The 20,982-nt window shown below is 51.4% G+C and overlaps 1 protein-coding gene across 2 annotated transcripts; it reads left to right on the plus strand.

Annotated features, from left to right (window-relative positions):
• Positions 1–1,813: 1,813 nt before the first annotated feature.
• Positions 1,814–18,228, plus strand: LOC116988272 (myotubularin-related protein 9-like). Of its 2 annotated transcripts, XM_033044822.1 has the most exons (11): positions 1,814–2,264; positions 6,491–6,523; positions 8,907–9,015; positions 10,294–10,419; positions 11,552–11,725; positions 12,323–12,528; positions 12,796–12,957; positions 13,378–13,519; positions 13,922–14,142; positions 16,535–16,686; positions 17,603–18,228. In XM_033044822.1, exons 1-11 carry the CDS (start codon positions 2,083–2,085, stop codon positions 17,764–17,766), a joined length of 1,671 nt encoding a protein of 556 aa, XP_032900713.1. In that variant the 5' UTR covers positions 1,814–2,082; the 3' UTR covers positions 17,767–18,228. The 2 variants fall into 2 exon arrangements, with proteins under 2 accessions (XP_032900713.1, XP_032900714.1); XM_033044823.1 differs by lacking the exon at positions 6,491–6,523 and having other exon boundaries at positions 1,816–2,264.
• Positions 18,229–20,982: the final 2,754 nt, after the last annotated feature.

Genomic DNA, 20,982 nt, shown 5'->3' on the forward strand with positions numbered 1-20,982 from the left:
TTTCACGTACCCCCCTCCCCCACCCCTCACCCCACTTTCTCCCCCCTACTCTATCAGTCTGAAGAAGGGTCCCGACCCCTAACGCTGTCTGACCATTCCCTCCACAGATGCTGCCCGACCCGCCGAGTTCCTCCAGCACTTTGTGTTTTGCCTTTGAATCTCTCTCTCTCTCTCTCTCTCTCTCTCCCCCTCTCTCTGCCGCCTCTCCCCTACTCCCCACTCTACTACAATCAGTAAATGTGCTTGAGGTTATGAAACATAGTTTATGAAACTGAAAAGTTGTTAAAGATTCCACAGTGAGGAATATTTTTGAAAATATGGGTGTGGCTCACAAATAAGTTAACGTTTGAAACCCACTCTGCTTCTGATTCTGTTGGTCTCAAGGGCATGTTTGCTGAACGGAAAACTCTGGTCCAAAGGTTTCAGCGTCGCCCACGGAATACATGACAATTGTAATCAATCTCCCTCTGTTGGGCCCTGGGCCACAGCAACATCACTGGCAAAGTGACAAGAGAGTTCCGTTTTAGTTTCGTTTAGTTTAGTTTAGAGATACATCGCGGAAACAGGCCCTTCGGCCCACCGAGTCCAGCGATCCCCGCACACTAACACTACCCTACACACACTAGGGACATTTTTGTACATTTATACCAAACCAATTAACCTACAAACCTGCACGTCTTTGGAGTGTGGGAGGAGACCGAAGATCTCGGAGAAAACCCACGCGGTCACGGGGAGAGCGTGCAAACTCCGTACAGACAGCACCCGTAGTCAAGTGTGCCAGTTTACAATTTAGTTTATTGTCTCGTATATCGAGGTACAGTAAAAAGCTTTTGTTGAGAGCTAGCCACGTGTCGCAAGTACCGGCAACAGTGAGGTTCTTCCTGCAACTTTACAGGCCTGGAATTGCCAGAACTCTGAAATAAATATATATATTAATCAACGAAGCAATAAATTAATACCTAAAATAACTAGATACCCATAATAATGTAACATTGAAGTCTGTAGAGCAACGACAGACACAGTCCGTGTTAGATCACAGTCGTTGAGGTCAGTGTTGTGCAGTGTTCAAGAGCCTGATGGTTTATTGGGAAGAAGCTGTTCCTGAACCCGGAGCTCACGGTTTTCAGGCTCATATGGAGCTGTGGAGCACGGAAACAGGCCGTTCGGCCCAACTTCTTCATGCACACTGGTTGTCCCATTTGCCTGCATTTGGCCCATATCCCGTGCTGTCCAATATGAGTGTATGTGAATCATTTAACTATTCACAAACACTCTATTCACAAACTATTCACCTTTCCCATCCTGGCCAGCACATCGCCACAGACCGTATAGTCAATAAAATACATTGAAATGTAAATGTATGAACCTGTAGATGCTGGAACTGTAAAATAAAATAAAAAACACTGAAACACTCAGCAGGTCGGGCAGCATCTGTGGGGTGAAAGATAGACATATGGAACTTTAGAAGCTGGTCAAAGTGCTGGAGGAACACATCGGGTCGGGCAGCATCTGTGAGGGGATGGACAGACGATGTTTCGGGTCGGGACCTTCCTCAAACTGGAAACTCTCTCTTCACCCTCGCCTTCTCTCGCCAGTATCCACCTATCACCGGCCAGGCTTTATCCCGCCTACACTCTTCTTTTCCAGCTTTCTGCCCGCGTGAGTCTGTCCGTTCCCCACAGACGCTGCCTGTGCCGCTGTGTTCCTCCAGCACGTTGTGTATCTGCCCAGCCAGATGTTCTCTGCAAGCCTTGCTTGCCTCTGCCGTGCAGCAGGCGCTGTTGTGTCCGGGCGTGGGCGGAGAGGAGCGGGGCAGTGTTGTCTTTCTGTGCCGGCTCTCTGACGCTAATTGATGTCACGGGCAGCAGTGTTACGTCGCCGGGGCGGAGCTCGGAGCCCGGACTGGGGCGTGCCCGGTTAGCGCCCGGTTTACGCCGCTTCAGTGCCCGGTCAGTGCCCGGTTTACGCCCGGTCAGCGCCCGGACAACGCCCGGTTAGCGCCGGCTCAGCGCCGGCTCAGCGCCCGATCAGTGCCCGGTGAACGACCGGTTAGTGCCCGGACAACGCCCGGTTAGCGCACACATGGAGTTCGCGGAGCTGATCAAGACGTGGAGAGTTGACGGGGTGATACTACGGCGGCCGCTGGCGGGCCCGGTGAAGGGAACTCTGTGTGTCAGTAGCCACCATCTACTGCTGTCATCCCGCGCCGGCCACACCGAGGAGCTTTGGCTTCTGATCAGAAACATCGATGCCATCGACAAGAGGTTAGTGAGTCCGTTACAAACTTCTCCCAAAGTAAAACCCTCAGAAAGTCTCACATGCTGCAACCCATCGCGGCCTACTGACCGACAACCCAAGTTACAGCGGGCCCACCACCTCAGTTAAAGGATGCTCTTTTAGAAAGGAGGTGAGGAGGAACATGTTTAGTCAGAGGGTAGTTAATCTGTGGAACTCATCGCCACAGAGGGCTGTGGAGGCCACGTCAATGGACATTTTTAAGGCAGAGATAGACACATTCTTGATTGTAGCGGGTGTCAGGGGTTATGGGGAGAAGGCAGGAGAATGGGGCTAGGAGGCAGAGATCAGCCATGATTGCAGACGCAAAATGCTGGAGTAACTCAGCAGGACAGGCAGCATCTAACCCATTCCTTCTCCCCAGAGACGTTGCCTGTCCCGCTGAGTTACTCCAGCATTTTGTGTCTACCTTCAGCCATGATTGAATGGCTAGTAGACTCGATGGGCCAAATGGCCTAATTCTACTCCTATAACTTGTGAACATGTGAGCCTCCTTTCAGAACTAAAGTTGAGACAAAGATGGGGCAGGCAGCATCGCCAGTTATCTGACATTGTCAGTGGAGAGGAAATACATAATCTCTCGCTTCCTGGACCCGCTTTGCAAACATCACAGTTGTTTAACCGTTTATGCACCGGACTTGTAAACTTGTAATCTCTTGTCCTTACCTGAACAGATGAGTACTCAGTGATTTACCGTATTACTGCCGGTGTAGGCGGCACGGTGGCGCAGCGATAACGTTGCTGCCTCACAGCGCCAGAGACCCGTGTTCAATCCTGTTTGCACGGAGTTTGTACTTTCTCCTATGGCCTGCGTGGGTTTTCTCCGGGTGCTCCGGTTTCCACCAAAGACGAACAGGTTTGTCGGTTAATTGGCTTGGTATAAAATGTAAAATTGCCCCTAGTGTGTGTAGGAGAGTGTTAGTGTACGGGGATCGCTGGTCGATGCGAACCCGGTGGGGCGACGGCTTACAAAAAAACCGGTACGTCTTTGTGATGTGGGAGAAAACCGGAGCGTCTGGAGAAAACCCACGCCGGTCGCGGGGAAAACGTACAAACTCCGTATAGACAGCACCCGCGGTCAGGATTTAACCCGGGTCTCTGGCGCTGTGAGGCAGCAACTCTACCGCTGCGCTATCAGGCCATGGACAGACGATGGGCCTCAACCCGAAACGTCACCTATCCATGTTCTCCACAGATGCTGCCTGACCCGCTGAGATACTCCAGCACTCTGTGAAACGTCACCTATCCATGTTCTCCACAGATGCTGCCTGACCCGCTGAGATACTCCAGCACTCTGTGAAACGTCACCTATCCATGTTCTCCACAGATGCTGCCTGACCCGCTGAGTTACTCCAGCACTCTGTGAAACGTCACCTATCCATGTTCTCCACAGATGCTGCCTGACCCGCTGAGTTACTCCAGCACTGTGTGAAACGTCACCTATCCACGTTCTCCACAGATGCTGCCTGACCCGCTGAGTTACTCCAGCACTCTGTGAAACGTCACCTATCCACGTTCTCCACAGATGCTGCCTGACCCGCTGAGATACTCCAGCACTCTGTGTGCATCTTCGGGCTTTGTCCTATTTCTGCTCAGTGCCCTCTCCCCGGGAGCTCAGGCCGAGCTGGCGAGGAGCGGCCTCGCTGGAGTAGCTTCAGGAAACGCTCTGACTTCACATAACCCCCCTTCCACATTCCTCATCTGTGCAGCTTGGAGCGTGTAAGAGCAGGGGCCCTGGCTGTCGGGGAGGGAGTGGAGAGAGCGCTGGTTAATCCCGTGTTAGACAGAGGCAGGCAACGTGTTTACTCTCAGGGTCAGAAGGATTTGAAACTTCCTCTCTCTGTTTCTCGCAAGTCGTTAGAAGCAGAAACACTGAATGTGTTAAAGGTGAAAGGTGAGATTGTCCACAAGGCGATGAGGAGTTCATAGGTCATGAGAACAGAATTAGGCCATTCGGCCCATCAAGTCTACTCCACCATTCAATCGTGGCTGATCTATCTCTCCGTCCTAACCCCATTCTCCTGCCTTCTCCCCAGAACCCCTGACACACGTATCAATCTGTCAATCTCCTCTTAAAATTTTCCAAATGACTTGGCCTCCACAGCCGTCTGTGGCGATGAATTCCACAAATTCACCACCCTCTAACTAAAGAAATTCCTCACCTCCTTTCTGAAAGCACATCCTTTTATTCTGAGGCCTCTGGTTCTGGACTCTCCCAGTTAGGGTCAGAGTCATTCAGCACAGAAACAGGCCCTTCAGCCAACTCGCCCACACCGGCCAACATGTCCCAGCTACACAAGTCCCACTTACCTGCGCTTGATCCATATCCCTCCAAGCCTGTTCTATCCATGTACCTGTCCAACTGTTTCTTAAACGTTGGGATAGTCCCAGCCTCAACTACCTCCTCTGGCAGCTTGTTCCATACCCCTCGGAATCCTATAAAATCTTTTCCCCTTCACCTTGAACCTATATCCTCTGGTCCTCGATTTCCCTACTCTGGGCAAGAGACTTTGTGCATCTACTCGGTCTATTCCTCCCATGATCTTTCTTCTTTCTCTCTGCAGACCCGGTACAGGATGTGGAAGAGTTGCTGGTTTGTCAGTGTTGCGACCATTTGTTGACAGTCCCTGTGACTGGCACTTCCTATTTCAGCAGATCACCAAGTGCCTGTGGGGGAACTGAAACACTCTCACATTTCCCCGGTCACTCAGTTAAAGTGACGCAAGCCCTCACCACCATCCGCATTTCGTGCAAAATATTAATGTACATTGAAACTTACAGAAGAGTGAAAGGCCTGGGTAGAGTGGATGTGGAAAGGATGTTTCCACTGGTGGGAGAGTCTAGGACCAGAGGTCACAGCCTCAGAATAAAAGGGCGCTCTTTTAGAAAGGAGGTGAGGAGGAACTTCTTTAGTCAGAGGGTAGTTAATCTGTGGAACTCATTGCCACAGGGGCCGTGGAGGCCAAGTCAGTGGATATTTTTAGGGCAGAGATAGATAGATTCTTGATTAGAACGGGTGTCAATGGTTATGGGGAGAAGGTAGGAAAATTGGATTAGGAGGCAGAGATCAGGCACGATTGAATGGTGGAGTGCTGGATGGGCCGAATGGCCTAATTCTGCTCTTATAACGTGAACTTGTGAACAATATTTGCCAATGCACCATCTCCTGAGATACGTGTGTGTTGGATTATTATCGCCGTTTGTACCCATATACAGTGTTTGCTGCTCTCCATTGAAACCATGTACACACAAGTACACAAGGGAGGGCAACGATAAAAACACCACAGTGCGGGATATGGTGTTACAGCGTTATAGTGTTACAGTTACAGATTCCTCTTCACCCAGAGGCTGGTCTTTATCTGCAACAAGCTGCCAAAGGAAGCTTCAGAAAGTTTGACATTAGGACAGATATATGGATAGGAAGGGGTGAGAGATATTTGCCCAGTGGAGGTGGGGACTACCCTTGAACTTATGGGAGGGCTGTTCGTTAGTGTGATACAATGTGGAAGATGCTATTCATAAGGTCAGAAGACAGGAGCAGAATTAGGTCATTGGGAGATTTTATTTCCATGCGTTTTGTTGCTTTCAAATGATTTTAGTGATTAAGTTTTAAGTTGTGAAGCAGTGTTGACAATATTTGTTATTCTTTAACAGGTCCCGTGTGTCAGTGACAGTTACTTCCGCCCGGGACCCTCACACTGACCCCCCCCCCCCCCCCCCACCGCCCCCCCCCCCACCCCCACCCCCACTCCTCCAGGCACCCTCTACCCTCCCTCCCCTCCCCCTCCCCACCACTGCCCCTCCCAACACCAAATAACCACACTCTCACCACCCCACCCCAGATGCCCGGATTGACATCCCCGAGGATTTGTCTTCAATGCTGCCCCTCCCCTCTGCTCCCCCACCCACTCCACTCCCCCCCCCCCCACCCTTCCTCACCCCCCCCCCCCCCAGCCCAGGATGTCACCGTTGCCCCCCCGCCTGTCCCAACTCTCTAACACATGTCCCCGCTGTAACATCCCAGGGTTTCCTAAACGCCTGACACTAACTGTGGATGATGATTTGTGTCTAACCTCCAGTAATCACTTTGACGTTGTGACATACCCGTGCGGGAGGCGCGGCGTGTGTTGAACGTCGCTCTGTGACCCCACACTAACCCAGAGCCGCCTCTCTGTCTCCATTTGTTTTTAACCAGCGTTGAGAACCTGTGCCGATATCCAAACACCGAGTGAGTAACTGAGCCGTCGGGGACAGGTCTGCTCTTGCATCACTGCCTGGTCTCAAGCTTTGCTCCAAGCCTGCACTCCCTCCCCTTGGACAACTGGACACTACCAAAGCTTTGGACACATGAGGAACTGCAGATTCTGGAATCTGGAACAAAACACAAAGTACTGGAGGAAGATAAGATACCAAGTGCTGGAGTAACTCAGCGGGTCAGGCAGTATCTGTGGAGAAAAGGAATGGGTGGCATTTCTGGTCCAGACCCTTCATCAGACTGGTCAGACTGGTTCATCAGCCAGTCTGAAGAAGGGTCTCGACCTGAAACGTCACCTATTCCTTTTCTCCACAGATGCTGCCTGACCCGCTGAGTTACTCCAGCACTCTGTGTGTCTTTGGTGTAAACCAGCACCTGCAGTTCCTTCCTTCACAAAGTGCTGGAGGAATTAGATGGGTCAGGCAGCGTCTGTGGAGGGCATGGGCGGAGGAGGTTTCTACAGACTGGAGTCTGTCCGTTGCATCCACTCTCGCTGCCCTGGCCCTGACTGTTCCCCAGTTGTCCAACTCGCCCCCACTCTGCACAGCTTGGTTGAAGAATTGTCCCAGCCTCTACTGGAGTGACGTTGCCAAACATTGTCTGTGCTTCTTCCTATCTGTGGTCAGCTGTGACTGGACTGTGTAGACCACTGTAACAGGGACCATTCGGCCCTGTAGCCCCTGCTGTCATTGAATGAGATCCTTCCATCGTCCATCGCTCCCATTAGGTCATAGGTTCTAGGAGCAGAATTAGGGCATTCGGCACATCAAGTCTACTCCGCCATTCAATCATGGCTGATCTATCTCTCCCTCTTGACCCCATTTTCCTGCCTTCTCCCCATAACCCCTGACACACGTACTAATCAAGAATATGTCAATCTCGCCTTAAAAACTACCCATTGACTTGGCCTCCACCGCCGTCTGTGGCAGTGAATTCCAGAGTGCTTGCTGTGAATTTGGGTTTGTGGGGCTGGTGTTGAGGAAGGGAACATCCAGGTGACGGGGGCCCAGCACATCCTCCATCTCCCTCCTCATCCACGGGCTCCTGGCCTTGGTTCCTGCACGGTGCCTGAAACTTGGCGTTAGTGCCCAGCCTGTCGCTTCAATGTCACCTTGCAATCTCTATGTTGTCATTACATACATCACTCAAAATCCCCCATGTAATGAATTTGTAAACACCAAGCCAGTAAGATGAACCCCCTCTGTGGAAGCTCATACCATCCAATCATTTCATCTTCATTACATCAAATCTCATGTTGTGGATTCACCATCTTCAACACCAGACTCCTGAAGAACAGTCTCGACCCGAAACGTCACCTATCCATGTTCTCCACAGATGCTGCCTGACCCGCTGAGTTACTCCAGCACTCTATGAAACGTCACCTATCCATGTTCTCCACAGATGCTGCCTGACCCGCTGAGTTACTCCAGCACTCTGTGAAACGTCACATATCCATGTTCTCCACAGATGCTGCCTGACCCACTGAGTTATGGTGCAGCAGCATCTATGGAGCGAAGGAAATAGGCAACGTTTTGGGCCGAAATCCTTCTGGAAATAGGCAACGTTTCGGGCCGAAACCCTTATGGGTTTCGACCCAAAACGTTGCCTATTTCCTTAGCGCCATAGATGCTGCTGCACCCACTGAGTTACTCCAGCACTCTGTGAAACGTCACCTATCCATGTTCTCCACAGATGCTGCCTGACCCGCTGAGTTACTCCAGCACTCACTCTGTGTCTGTCTTCACTAAACTGTAGCTAATGTCGAGCATCACGCTTCGTGAAACTGCTTCAGCCCTCGTCTGCCTGAGATGTCCGCGTGTTCCTGTGACTGTTGTGTTTAATGCTGGAGGGTGAGGAGAGGGACGAGCTGGAACCAATTTTATAATCTGTTCATCGTCTCGGAGCTTTTAATGTTACAAGCAATAGACTGTATTTCCTTCTAAGCATTAAATGTCTCGAAAAAGCTGAACTTTGTGCGTCACAGAATTCAAACTTAGAATTGTTTATGTTTCTATATCAGGAGTCAATAGTGTTTTATTGTCACGTGTCCCAGATAGAACAATGACATTCTTACTTGCAGCAGCACTACAGAATATGTAAACATAATACAATATGACAAACGTGAGAGAAAAATAAAAGTTTGTACATACACATACTCACATAGATTTATATATACATTTATATATATATACACACACTCACTCCAAAAACAAACAATAATAGTGCAAAATAATAATATTAATAGTCTATTGTAGTTCAGAGCTGACATCTTATGACAGTGCTTATATCTGACAATGTGAAGAATTTGTGGCCATTGTCTGCATTCCCCATCTTCTCAATGTCTTCTCTTCTCCAGATTTACAGGGTCTATAGGGACGATCACTATCAAATGTAAAGACTTCTGCATCTGGCACCTGGAGATACCTGGAATGGATGAGTGCCTGAACATTGCCAGTTCTATTGAGGTATTCAATGTTGAATGGATGCTCAGGTCCTACAGTCATTGCAACCCCAACCCCCACCCCACACACGGGGGGGGAGGCGGGGATGGGAGAGGTTGGGGTGGGGTGGGGAGACTCGGGATCTGGTCACTGCATTTCTCACAGTAGTGGAGGGATCCAGGCGGAGATGTGCGGTGCTGGCCCGAAGGGCCGAATGGCCTCCTCCTGCACCTATTTTCCATGTGCTGACACATAGTTCCCTCTCCCTTCCACACACTCTGGGCTGACAAAGCTGCCACAGGGAACTGTGTATCTCTGTCGCCAGTTCCTGGTTCCAAGGGTCTAGCATTATTAACGTGCTGCTTGTAACACCCATCCTTCCTGTTATTCATTATCACAACTGGGCCCCATAATTGGCGGCCGGTCACAGTGCCGCAGCGGTAGGTTTGCTGCCTGACAGCGCTTGCAGCACCGGAGACTCGACTACGGGCGCTGTCTGTACAGAGTTTGTACGTTCACCCCGTGATCGCGTGGGTTTCCTCCCACACTCCAAAGACGTGCAGGTTTGTAGGTTAATTGGCTTGTAAAAGCAAATTGTCCCTAGGGTGTGTAGGATTGTATCAGTGTGCGGGGATCGCTGGTTGGCGCGGACTCGGTGGGCCAAAGGGCCTGTTTCCGTGCTGTATCTCTAAACAAAACTAGAACACAGAGAACAGATCCCAGGGGCTGGCAGACACAGGGAATACACTTCTGAAAAGTAAGTAGAATAAATGAGATGATTTTCCAAAGATGATTTAGGAATCATTGTTCCAAGGCAGAGAGCCAATGGTGAAGGAGGTAGGTGGGTGGGCAGCCAACGTGCATGTTCTATGTGCAGAGGTAGTTGGGAAAGAAGTTGTTGAAGACTTTCTCTGAGTTCCGCTTCACAGGAGATGGCAGGGTTGGGGTGGGGACTGCTGGGAGGAAAGATTGTGCACATTGGCCCATTACAGGAAGGATGTGGAGGCAGAAGTCTAACACAATGCAAGATACATCCTCAACTGCACCTCATCTCACTGCTCCCCCTGTCCCTCGATGTGTAACCGCTTGTGTCCCTGGTGCAGGTTTGGGGGGGCTTCTTTGCCACAAGTGTATCCCATAGACGTACAGGTTTGGTATAATTGTAGATTGGCCAAAGTGTGCAGGATAGAGCTGGTATACGGGGATCGCTGGTCGATGCGGACTCGCTGGGCCGAAGGGCCTGTTTCCATGCTGTAGCTCTAAACTAAACTAAAGAGCCTTGTGTTGTGGTTTGTATTGCAGGCTCTGCTGTCACTGGAGTCCATCGCCCACACCTACCCTTTCTTCTACCGACCAAAGCTGCTGCGACTGCAGGAAGGCTGGGACCTGTGCAGCCCTGAGGACCACTACACCCAACTCTCTGCCCACGTTAGTCTATCACTCAACCTCCAAACAAACCCACCTATCCACGCCTCCACTCATACCCACGCCTCCACATACCCACGCCTCCACATACCCACGTCTCCACATACCCACGCCTCCACTCATACCCACGCCTCCACATACCCACACCTCCCCACATACCCACACCTCCACTCATACCCACGCCTCCACATACCCACACCTCCACTCATACCCACGCCTCCACATACCCACGCCTCCACATACCCACGCCTCCACATACCCACACCTCCACATACCCACGCCTCCACTCATACCCACGTCTCCACATACCCACGCCTCCACTCATACCCACGCCTCCACATACCCACACCTCCACTCACACCCATGCCTCCACTCACACCCACGCCTCCACTCACACCCACACCTCCACATACCCACACCTCTGCAGGACAAGGGAGAAATGTGAAACTGGCTTGGATAGAGTGGATGTGGAGAGGATGTTTCCACTAGTGGGAGAGTCTAGGACCAGAGGGCACAGCCTCAGAATTAAAGGCCCTTCCTTTAGAAAGGAGATGAGGAGGAATTTCTTTAGTCAGAGGGTGGTGAATCTGTGGAATTCATTGCCACAGACGGCTGTGGAGGCCAAGTCAATGGGTAATTTTTATGGCAGAGATAAATAGATTTTTGATTAGTATGTGTGTCAGAGGTTATGGGGAGAAGGCAGCAGAATGAGGTTGAGAGGGAGAGATAGATCAGCCATGATTGAATGGTGGAGTAGACTTGAACGAAATAAGAATTTGCAAGATATTTGAGCAGATATACGGACTGGAAGGGTTTAGATGTCTGTTGGGCAACGCAGGCAAATGAGACTAGGGTAGAGGATTCTAAAACTAGAGGGCATGGGATTAAGGTGAGAGGGGAGAGATTGGAGAGGGACTACAGGGGTAACTTTTTCACTCAGAGGGTGGTCCATATGTGGAACGAGCTGCCAGAGGTAGCTATAGAAGCGGGTACAATTGCAAGGCGTTTGGACAGGTATATGGACAGGAAGGGTTTGTAGGGATAGGGGCATGATGCGGGGAGGTGGGGCTGGCCCAGAATACAAACTCATTTGCTGTTTGGTATTTAATTAGCTGTCATTTCTTTCCTCGTATAGACGGACAGATGGAGGCTCAGTTACGTGAACAAGGACTTCAGTGTGTGCACGAGCTACCCCATTGCCTTGATCGTCCCCAGGACCAGCGACGATGCCGTGTTGAGGATTGCCGCCACGTTTAGGCACGGTGGCCGTTTCCCGGTGCTGTGTTACTGGCACCAGAGGACCCGCATGGTGAGACCCCCCCCCCCACCCCCCACCCACATCATGCCAAACCCAGCAGCGCCAGGCAAGTGTGGTGTGGGGCAGTCTGTACAACCACCGCCGCACAGCTCCACAGACCCAGGTTCAATCCTCACCTCGGATGCTGTCTGTGTGGAGTTTGCACGTTCCCCCTGTGACCACGTTGGGCTTGGGAGTGGGGTTTGGGGGGTTGTGGGGTGGGGCTGTGTGGGGGGTGGGGTTGGGGGGGTTGTGTGGGGGGGGTGGGGGGGGGGGGGGGGGGTGTGGGGGGGGGTGGGGTTGGGGTGTGGGGGGGGGGGTGGGGTTGTGGGGGTTGTGGTGAGTGTGGGGGGTATGTGGTGTGGGGGTGTGTGTGGGGGTTGGGGTGGGGGTGTGGGGTTGGGTGTGTGTGTGTGTGGGGGGGGGGTTGGGGTTGGGGGTGTGTGTGGGGGGTGGGGTTGGGGGGGTGTGTGGGGGTTATGGGGTGTGTGGGAGGTGTGTGGGGGGTGGGGTGTGGGGGGGGTGGGGTGTGGGGGGGGTGTGGGGGGTGGGGTTGGGGGGGTGTGTGGGATGTGCGGTGATGGTCTGACCCCAGCCTCTGTCCTGCAGGTGATTCTCAGGAGCAGCCAGCCACTGACGGGTGTGAATGGGAGGAGGTGCGTGGAAGATGAGGGGGTGCTGGCTGCTGCCCTCCGGCCCGGGGAAGTGGGGTTCATCATCGACACCCGCTCTCTACAGGCCAGGGTCAGGGGCGGAGGCATGGAGAACAAAGCACACGACCTCAACTGGAGAAAGCTGCACAGACCCATGGAGAGGTGAGGGGGGCAAGAGGGGGGGAGGATGGTGGGGAAACTCGGGATCTGGTCACTGCAGGAAGTGCAGGTACAGTTTTGGGGGGAGAGACTAGAGGAGGTTTCTCTGGATGCAGTAAAATTGTATATGGTCCCCAGTGTGTGCGAGGGTGCTGCCAGTGTGTGTGAGGGTGCTGCCAGTGTGGGTGGTGATTGCCGGTGGGGGTGGGGTGGTCGCGGTGTAGAAGGGCCTGTTTCCGTGCTGTATCTCACTGTAATGTTGTTGTGCAGGGGGCGGGGGCTGCAGGAGAGCCTGGTGAAGCTGCTCGATGCCTGTAATGACCCGTCCACCAGTGTGGACCGCTGGCTCAGCAAACTGGAGGCGTGTCGCTGGCTGGAGCATGTCAAGACCCTGCTCACCACCGCCTGCCTGGTGGCACAGTGTGTGGACAGGTGGGGTACGCTGCGTGTACGCTGGGGGGGAGAGGGGGTGCAGGGGAGAGGGGGGGTGCAGGGGGAATAGAGGGTGCAGGGTAGAGAGGGGGTGCAGGGGAGAGAGTGGGTGCAGGGGAGACAGAGGGTGCAGGGGAGACAGGGTGCAGGGGAGAGAGGGGGCACAGGGGAGAGGGGGTGCAGGGGAGAGGGGGTGCAGGGGGCTCAGCACCGTCCCCTTCCCTCCATGCAGTGTGTGGATAGGTGGGGTACGCTGCGGGCACGGGAGGTGCTGGGTGAAGATGGGTGCTGTAGTGATGGGTGCTGTAGTGATGGGTGCTGTAGTGATGGGTGCTGTAGTGATGGGTGCTGTAGTGATGGGTGCTGTAGTGATGGGTGCTGTAGTGATGGGTGCTGTAGTGATAGGTGCTGTGTGTGCAGGGAGGAGGGGTCGGTGCTGGTCCAGGGGTCAGAGGGCAGGGACGCCACTCTACAGGTCACCTCATTGGCCCAGGTCATCCTGGACCCGGACTGCCGGACGGTGCTGGGCTTCCAGTCGCTGCTCGAGCGGGAGTGGCTGCAGGTATGTTGGTGGCGACCGACCGCGGGGACCACGGGGCGGGGGGGGGTGGGGTGGGGATGGGGGGGGGAGTGGGATGGCGGTGGGGGTTGGGGGTGGGGAGGGGATGGGGGGGGGTTGGGGGTGGGGATGGGGATGGGGTGGGGTTGGGAGGGGGTGGCGGTGGGGTGGGGGTTGGGATGGGGGTGGCGTTGGGTGGGGGTGGGGGGGTTGGGGTGGGCTGGCATTGGGGGTTGGGGGGTGGGGGGGTGGGGGCGGCGTGGGGTGGGGTGGGATGGGGATGGCGTGGGGGTTGGGGATGGGGATGGCGGTGGGGGTGGGGGTGGGGGTGGGGATGGGGGGTTGGGGTGGGGCGGTGTGAGGGTGGAGTGCACGTGGCGTACCTGTCTCTCCCCCCCCCCCCAGGCTGGCCACCCGTTCTCTGCCCGCTGTGCCGCCTCCGCCTACTCCCACGCCCGGCCCGGCGCCGAGTCGCCCGTCTTCCTGCTCTTCCTGGACGGATGTTGGCAGATTTGCCGCCAGTTCCCGCGATGTTTCCAGTTCCAGCCGCACTTCCTGGTCACCCTCTTCCAGCACGCGTACGCCTCGTGTTGTGGCACCTTCCTGGGCAACGACCCCGCACAAAGGTGGGGACCGTGTACTGTGTAAACATAGAAACATAGAAAATAGGTGCAGGAGTAGAGGCCATTCGGCCCTTCGAGCCTGTACCGCCATTCAATATGATCTTGGCTGATCATCCAACTCAGTATCCTGTACCTACCTTCTCTCCATACCCCCTGATCCCTTTAGCCACAAGGGCCACATCTAACTCCCTCTTAAATATAGCCAATGAACTGGCCTCAACTACCTTCTGTGGCAGAGAATTCCACAGATTCACCACTCTCTGTGTAAAAAATGATTTTCTCATCTCGGTCCTAAAAGATTTCCCCCTTATCCTTAAACTGTGACCTCTTGTCCTGGACTTCGCCAACATCGGGAACAATCTTCCTGCATCTAGCCTGTCCAACCCCTTAAGAATTTAGTACGTTTCTATAAGATCCCCCCTCAATCTTCTAAATTCTAGCGAGTACAAGCCGAGTCTATGCAGTCTTTCTTCATATGAAAGTCCTGCCATCACAGGAATCAGTCTGGTGAACCTTCTCTGTACTACCTCTATGGCAAGAATGTCCTTCCTCAGATTAGGAGACCAAAACTGTACACAATACTTCAGGTGTGGTCTCACCAAGACCCTGTACAACTGCATACCGTGTAACGTGTACCGGGGTTCGTGTACCATGTACCATGTACCATGTAACGTGTACCGGGGCCCTCGCGTGGGCCACACATGCTGGGATAGACACACGTATCTCCACTGTGGGACGTGCTGCCATCTAGTGGTCACCCTCTGAATGGGACGTCCATGTCCACCAAGCCCAATGGAGGCCAGGTCGTGGACATCTGTGGTCCCCTCACCCTCTGCCCTGTGGCCACGACACACAGAGTTCCCACGGTTACACCAGACCCTGGGGCTTGGTCAGTTCCTCACCTTTTGCTGACCTCTCCATACTTCACCCTCCTCCCCCCCCCCATCTCATTACAGAAGAAGAGTCTTGACCCGAAACGTCACCTATTCCTTCGCTCCATAGACGCTGCCTCACCCGCTGAGTTCCTCCAGCATTTTCGTCTACCTTCGATTTTTCCAGCATCTGCAGTTCTTTCTTAAACAGATAAAGAAATGATTGGCCAGCGGGTGGCATTCTAGCCATTGTTGAAATTGCATGATTCATCAATTTATATTGATGTTAAAATTGAGGAGTGAATGTGTTAAACGGCCAGAATAACATACAGGCAGCTCCACTATCGCCTTGACCCTCGTGTGAAGAATTGATTAGATATAATAAACGGCACAGCATTTGCAAGATCCTGCATCCCTTTGATCTGATGAGTTGTAGAGTGGCACAGCATGGAAACAGGCCATTCGGCCCAACATGTCCATGCCGACCAACATGTCCCATCTATACTAGCCCCACCTGCCCACGTATGGCCCATATTTCTATCAATCTTTCCTATCCATGTACCTGTCCATGTGAGAGACTTTTAAATATTGTTACACTATTGATTATGATTACTGAACTCTGATTTCCGGAGTTGGTCTAAGAAGTTCTCAAACAGCGAAACATCTTTGGTATTACACTGTGAGGAAGGGTCCCAACCTGAAACATTATCTGTCCATTCCCTCTGCAGATGCTGCCTGACCCACTGAGTTCCTCTAGTACTTTGTATTTTACTCTTCACTACCCAGTGCTTTTAAATCGGGAGCTTAGTGGGATAGAGTCAGAGTGATACAGCACGGAACAGGCCCTTCAGTCCAACCTGCCCACACCGGCCAACATGTCCCATCTACACTAGTCCCACCTGCCTGCGTTTGGCCCAAATCCCTCTAAACCTGTCCTATCCATGTACCTGTCTAACTATTTCTCAAACGTCGAGATATTCCCAGCCTCAACTACCTCCTCTGGCAGCTTGTTCCATATACCCACCACCCTTTGTGTGAAGAAGTTACCCCTCAGATTCCTATTAAATCTTTTCCCCTTCACCTTAAACCTATGTCCTCTGGTCTTCGATTCCCCTACTGGGCAAGAGACTCTGTGCGTCTACCCGATCTATTCCTCTCATGATTTTATACACCTCAATAAGATCACTCCTCATCCTCCTGCGCTCCAAGGAGTAGAGTCCCAGCCTACTCAACCTCTGCCGATAACTCGGAACCTCAAGTCCCCGTAAATCTTCTCGCATCATCATTGTAAATCTTCTCTGCAACCTTTCCAGCTTGACAACATCTTTCCTGTAGCATGATGCAGAAACTAGGAAGAAAATATTTCAATTCAACATAAAATCAGTTGTTGGGGTTTATTTAATGGTGCAGTTTAAGTGGGACGTGGGGACATGGCGGGAATTTCCTGAGCTCCAGCGTTGGTCGGGTTGATGACTGGAGTCTCTCGCTCACTCCAGTACTAACTGTTCCCTTGTGGTTGGCAGGTTGATGCTGAAAGTGAAGGAGCGGACGATATCCTTATGGGCAAAGCTGAACAGCCCGTCAGAGCGTGAACAATATCTCAACCCACTCTACGAACCGAACAGCTTGGCCATCTGGCCATCGGTGGCACCACAGAGCCTGCAGCTTTGGCACGGTAGGTACGGGCACAGAGGTGGCTGGAGCCGGCAGAGGTTGCCAGATGTGTACAGCTAGAGAGCAGGGACCAGATGTTACACCGGGGCCTCCTCGTCCTCTCAGATACGGTGAAGGATCCTACGGCGTTACTTCAAACACTTATTCCCCAGTCAATATCACTGAACATTATGCTAGATCTGTGGAGTATCTGTGGAGACTGAAGAAGGGTCTCAACACAAATCCTTAACTGTCCATTCCCCCCACAGATGTTGTTTGACCCGCTGAGTTCCTCCAGCACTCTGAGCTCCAGATACCAACATCTGCGATCTCTGGTGTCTCTGTTCACAAGATGTTACTCTTTGGTGCTGGTCTGCATAAACTGACCATTGGCCTGAGACTCCAGGGTGGGGGTGAGTCCAGGCAAAGAGAGAGTGAGCAGGAAGGGCCTTACTGTGCTGGAGAATTCAATATTCAAACTAGTCTGAGCTGCTGCTTTTCCAGTTGTTTGAGGAAGGGTCATGACCAAAACCTCAATAGGTGACGTTTCTGGGTCGGGAGCTGGATGGATGTTGATGGGAGACACAAAATGCTGGAGTAACTCAGCAGGACAGCTAGCATCTCTGGAGAGAGGGAATGGGTGACATTTTAGGTCAAGACTGAAGTCTGAACAAGTCTCGACCCGAAACGTCACCTATTCCTTCTCTCCAGAGATGCTGCCTGTCCCGCTAAGTTACTCCAGCATTTTGCGTTTATGTTTGGTTTAAACCAGCATCTGCAGTTCCTTCCTCCACAAGTTGGGATGAGGGGAGGGGTTGGATGGAGGAGACGGGTGGGATTGTCTTCCAGAAGGTTCATGGCCACGTTTGTGGACTGCTGCGGCCCACACCTGTGCTCTGAGACGTGTCTGGCAGTCACGGCTGCGCTTGTGTTTCCAGGTGTGTTCCTCAGGTGGAAACAATCAGCAGAGCACCAGGAGGAGGCCTGGGAGCAGGTGCAGCACCTGATGAGGAGAAAACCACCGGCAACAAACTCGGCAACGCCTGCGGCAGTGGAGGTGGACGAGAAGCCAGCGGCGCCCGGCGCTCCAGTGTCCGTCTAATGTCCACGATATATCTCCATGAAGGTCAGCACTATCCCACAGGGTCACTGGGCCAAAGGTCGTCACTGACAATGGGCCTTACCCACACACCAGTCAAGGGAGGAGGAGGACAGATAAGGAACACGTCTCCATCTGAGGAAACAATTATTTTTGAATAAAGTTGAAAACATTGTTATTTTACTTGGTCTTCTGGCAAGAAATGTGATTAGAGTTGTGAACTCATACTGATTGTTAAAATATCCAGGTGTGGCCAGACCAGTGAAGGTCCACTTGTACACGGACTTGTTTCCTTCATCGTGGAGGAGGGAGATGGTTGTAGGGATGAGTGAGATGGCCCAGTGCTGAGGCCACCAGATTCACTGTAGGGATATGTAAATGCTGCAATGCTCAGCGGTCGGGCAGCATCCGTGGGGAGAGAAGCTGAGACCACGTCCCCTTCTGGTGACATTTCACCCGAGCTGGGAGACTGCGCTTGGAGTCTCCATCGTTCCTGAGGTCAGGCTTTTGATAATCCAATGGACAATTCAGATTTCTTTCCGAATGATTCTCTTTCGCTGTCAGTCCAAAGTTGGGAGTTTGTGTAGGAAGGAACTGCAGATGCTGGTTTCCACCGAAGATAGACACAAAATGCTGGAGTAACTCAGGGGGGGCAGGCAGCATCTCTAGAGAAAAGGAATAGGTGGCGTTTTGGGCCGAGACCTTTCTTCAGAGTTTGTTGGTTGATAATTTCACCGCAGGCTGTAACTGTGAGGGAAACCGGTCGCGTTGGTGTCGAGAGGGTCGGTAAGAATAAGGGGTCGGCCATTTAGGACGGAGATGAGGAGAAACTTTTTCACCCAGAGTTGTGAATCTGTGGGGAAAAAGGCGAATGGGGGAATTATTGTGGATGATCAGCCATGATCATCTTGAATGGCGGTGCTGGCTAGAAGGGCCGAATGGCCTACTCCTGCACCTATTTTCTATGTTTCTATGCAGCTCCCAACTATACTGGGACGACAGATGGCACAATGGGCTAAGTGTTCGGCTGGCAACTGGAAGGTAGCCGGTTCGAATCCCGCTTGGAGTGCATACTGTCGTTGTGTCCTTGGGCAAGACACTTCACCCACCTTTGCCTGTGTGTGAATGTGTGTGAGTGATTGGTGGTGGTCGGAGGGGCCGTAGGCGCAGATTGGCAGCCACGCTTCCGTCAGTCTGCCCCAGGGCAGCTGTGGTTACAGAAGTAGCTTACCACCACCGAGTGTGACTGAGGAGTGAATGAATAATGCGATGTAAAGCGCCTTGAGTATTAGAAAGGCGCTATATAAATCCCATCCATTATTATTATTATTATATCAAAGTGTAACCATCTACTTCTCTTCACGTGAAGGAGAACTGGTGGATGGTTCCAGGTCTGCTATTATAAACACAGATATAAATCATATTCCAGATTTACTCAGTTGTCTGAATTGTGTTTGAATCGCAAACCATTAAATGGTGAGCATTCCCCAATCAATGCTGCCACCCCCCCCCCGACAGAGCAAGATCACTGACATCATGTTGATCTCTGTCCACAGTCATGTGACAGCTGAATTAGGCCATTACAGCCCATCAAGTCTACTCCACCATTCAATCATGGCTGAGGTATCTCTCCTTCCTAACCCCATTCTTATGCCTTCTTCCCATAACCTCTGACACAGTCATTTTGAATAATCACTGTCAAAGGTGAGGTGACTTTGAGGCGTGAATATTAAGATGCAGTGGTCATTTACTCTGGTCATTTCTGGCCACTGACCAGAACCTGCAATGTGACAGTCACACAACTGTGGGCTTATCCTGAATAATTGTGGGATTGTGAGGATGCATTCACCCCAGTCCTCTCCTCTACCTGATACTTGTTGATTCACATTTGACAAACTCCGAGAAGTGTTGAGTTCTAAACATTGACGTGTATCTCATTTAACTCATTTGTTAATTTTGCACATTTAATAAAGTATCAAAGCATATGTATTTATATAAAATGAAAACTTAAATAAAGTTTATTTGCATGCACAGACCTTTTGTAAATTGAATCTTTTCCAGATTTAAGCTTTTAAAGTTACGTTAAAGTGATAGTTTGCAGGGATTATCACAATGTTTAACAAGCATTTGGACAGGTACATGGATAGGACAGGTTTAGAGGGATATGGGCCAAACGCAGGCAGGTGGGACCAGTGTCTTTGCAATGTGAGCGGAAACCGGAGCACCAGGAGAAAACTCACGTGGTCACGGGGAGAACGTGCAAACTCCGTACAGACAGCACCCGTAGTCAGGATGGAACCTGGGACTAGTGACGCAAGGCAGCAACTCTACCGCTGCGCCACCATGCCGCCCTATACAACGACAACATTTCCCTTACGCTAATTCAGCAAAAATTCCAAAACTCAATGTATAGTGAAAAAAAATCTCCAGACAATTAGTCATACCTAGGCAAACTAAAATGATTAATTTTAGCTCATGAAACTATACGAGCCATGGAACTATACACACTTGGAATGTAACTTCACGATAAAACACTATAAGCCAGAACGCTTATCATTTCCAATAAAATAACACCACTGACAATTTACAAACTCAGGTCTTTATTTCAGGACATTGTTCCAGAGAGTTCATTTGGAACATAATTTATAGGATAACCATAATCAATAAATGTTCCAATTACGTCGCGAAAGATCATTCAATGGTGCGTTTGGTAAATTGGTCCAAAGTACAAAATTGCAATATGACAGCAGACTTTGTGAGAGCGTAGTGTTAAGCTATGTCCTATTTCCTTTGTAACAAAGCCCATGAAGTAAAGTTAGAATTTAGAAGATTGAGGGGGGATCTTATAGAAACCTACAAAATTCTTAGGGGGTTGGACAGGCTAGATGCAGGAAGATTGTTCCCGATGTTGGGGAAGTCCAGGACAAGGGGTCACAGTTTAAGGATAAAGGGGAAATCTTTTAGGACCGAGTTGAGAAAAACATTTTTCACACAGAGAGTGGTGAATCTGTGGAATCTATATTTAAGAGGGAGTTAGATGTGGCCTTTGTGGCTAAAGGGATCAGGGGGTATGGAGAGAAGGCAGGTACAGGATACTGAGTTGGATGATCAGCCATGATAATAATGAATGGCGGTGCATGCTCGAAGGGCCGAATGGCCTACTCCTGCACCTATTTTCTATGTTTCTAAGTATGTAATAAATGAAATAGACAGAACGGA

This window comes from Amblyraja radiata, chromosome 27, assembly GCF_010909765.2.
Source record: "Amblyraja radiata isolate CabotCenter1 chromosome 27, sAmbRad1.1.pri, whole genome shotgun sequence".
Taxonomy (NCBI): Eukaryota; Metazoa; Chordata; class Chondrichthyes; order Rajiformes; family Rajidae; genus Amblyraja; species Amblyraja radiata.

Coding starts and splice junctions, on each gene's coding strand:
- LOC116988272 (XM_033044822.1), top strand. CDS start 2,083: ATGGAGTTCGCGGAGCTGATCAAGACGTGGAGAGTTGACGGGGTGATA. Junction 10,420..11,551: donor ACACCCAACTCTCTGCCCAC/GTTAGTCTATCA, acceptor TTCCTCGTATAG/ACGGACAGATGGAGGCTCAG. Junction 14,143..16,534: donor GGCAACGACCCCGCACAAAG/GTGGGGACCGTG, acceptor TGTGGTTGGCAG/GTTGATGCTGAAAGTGAAGG.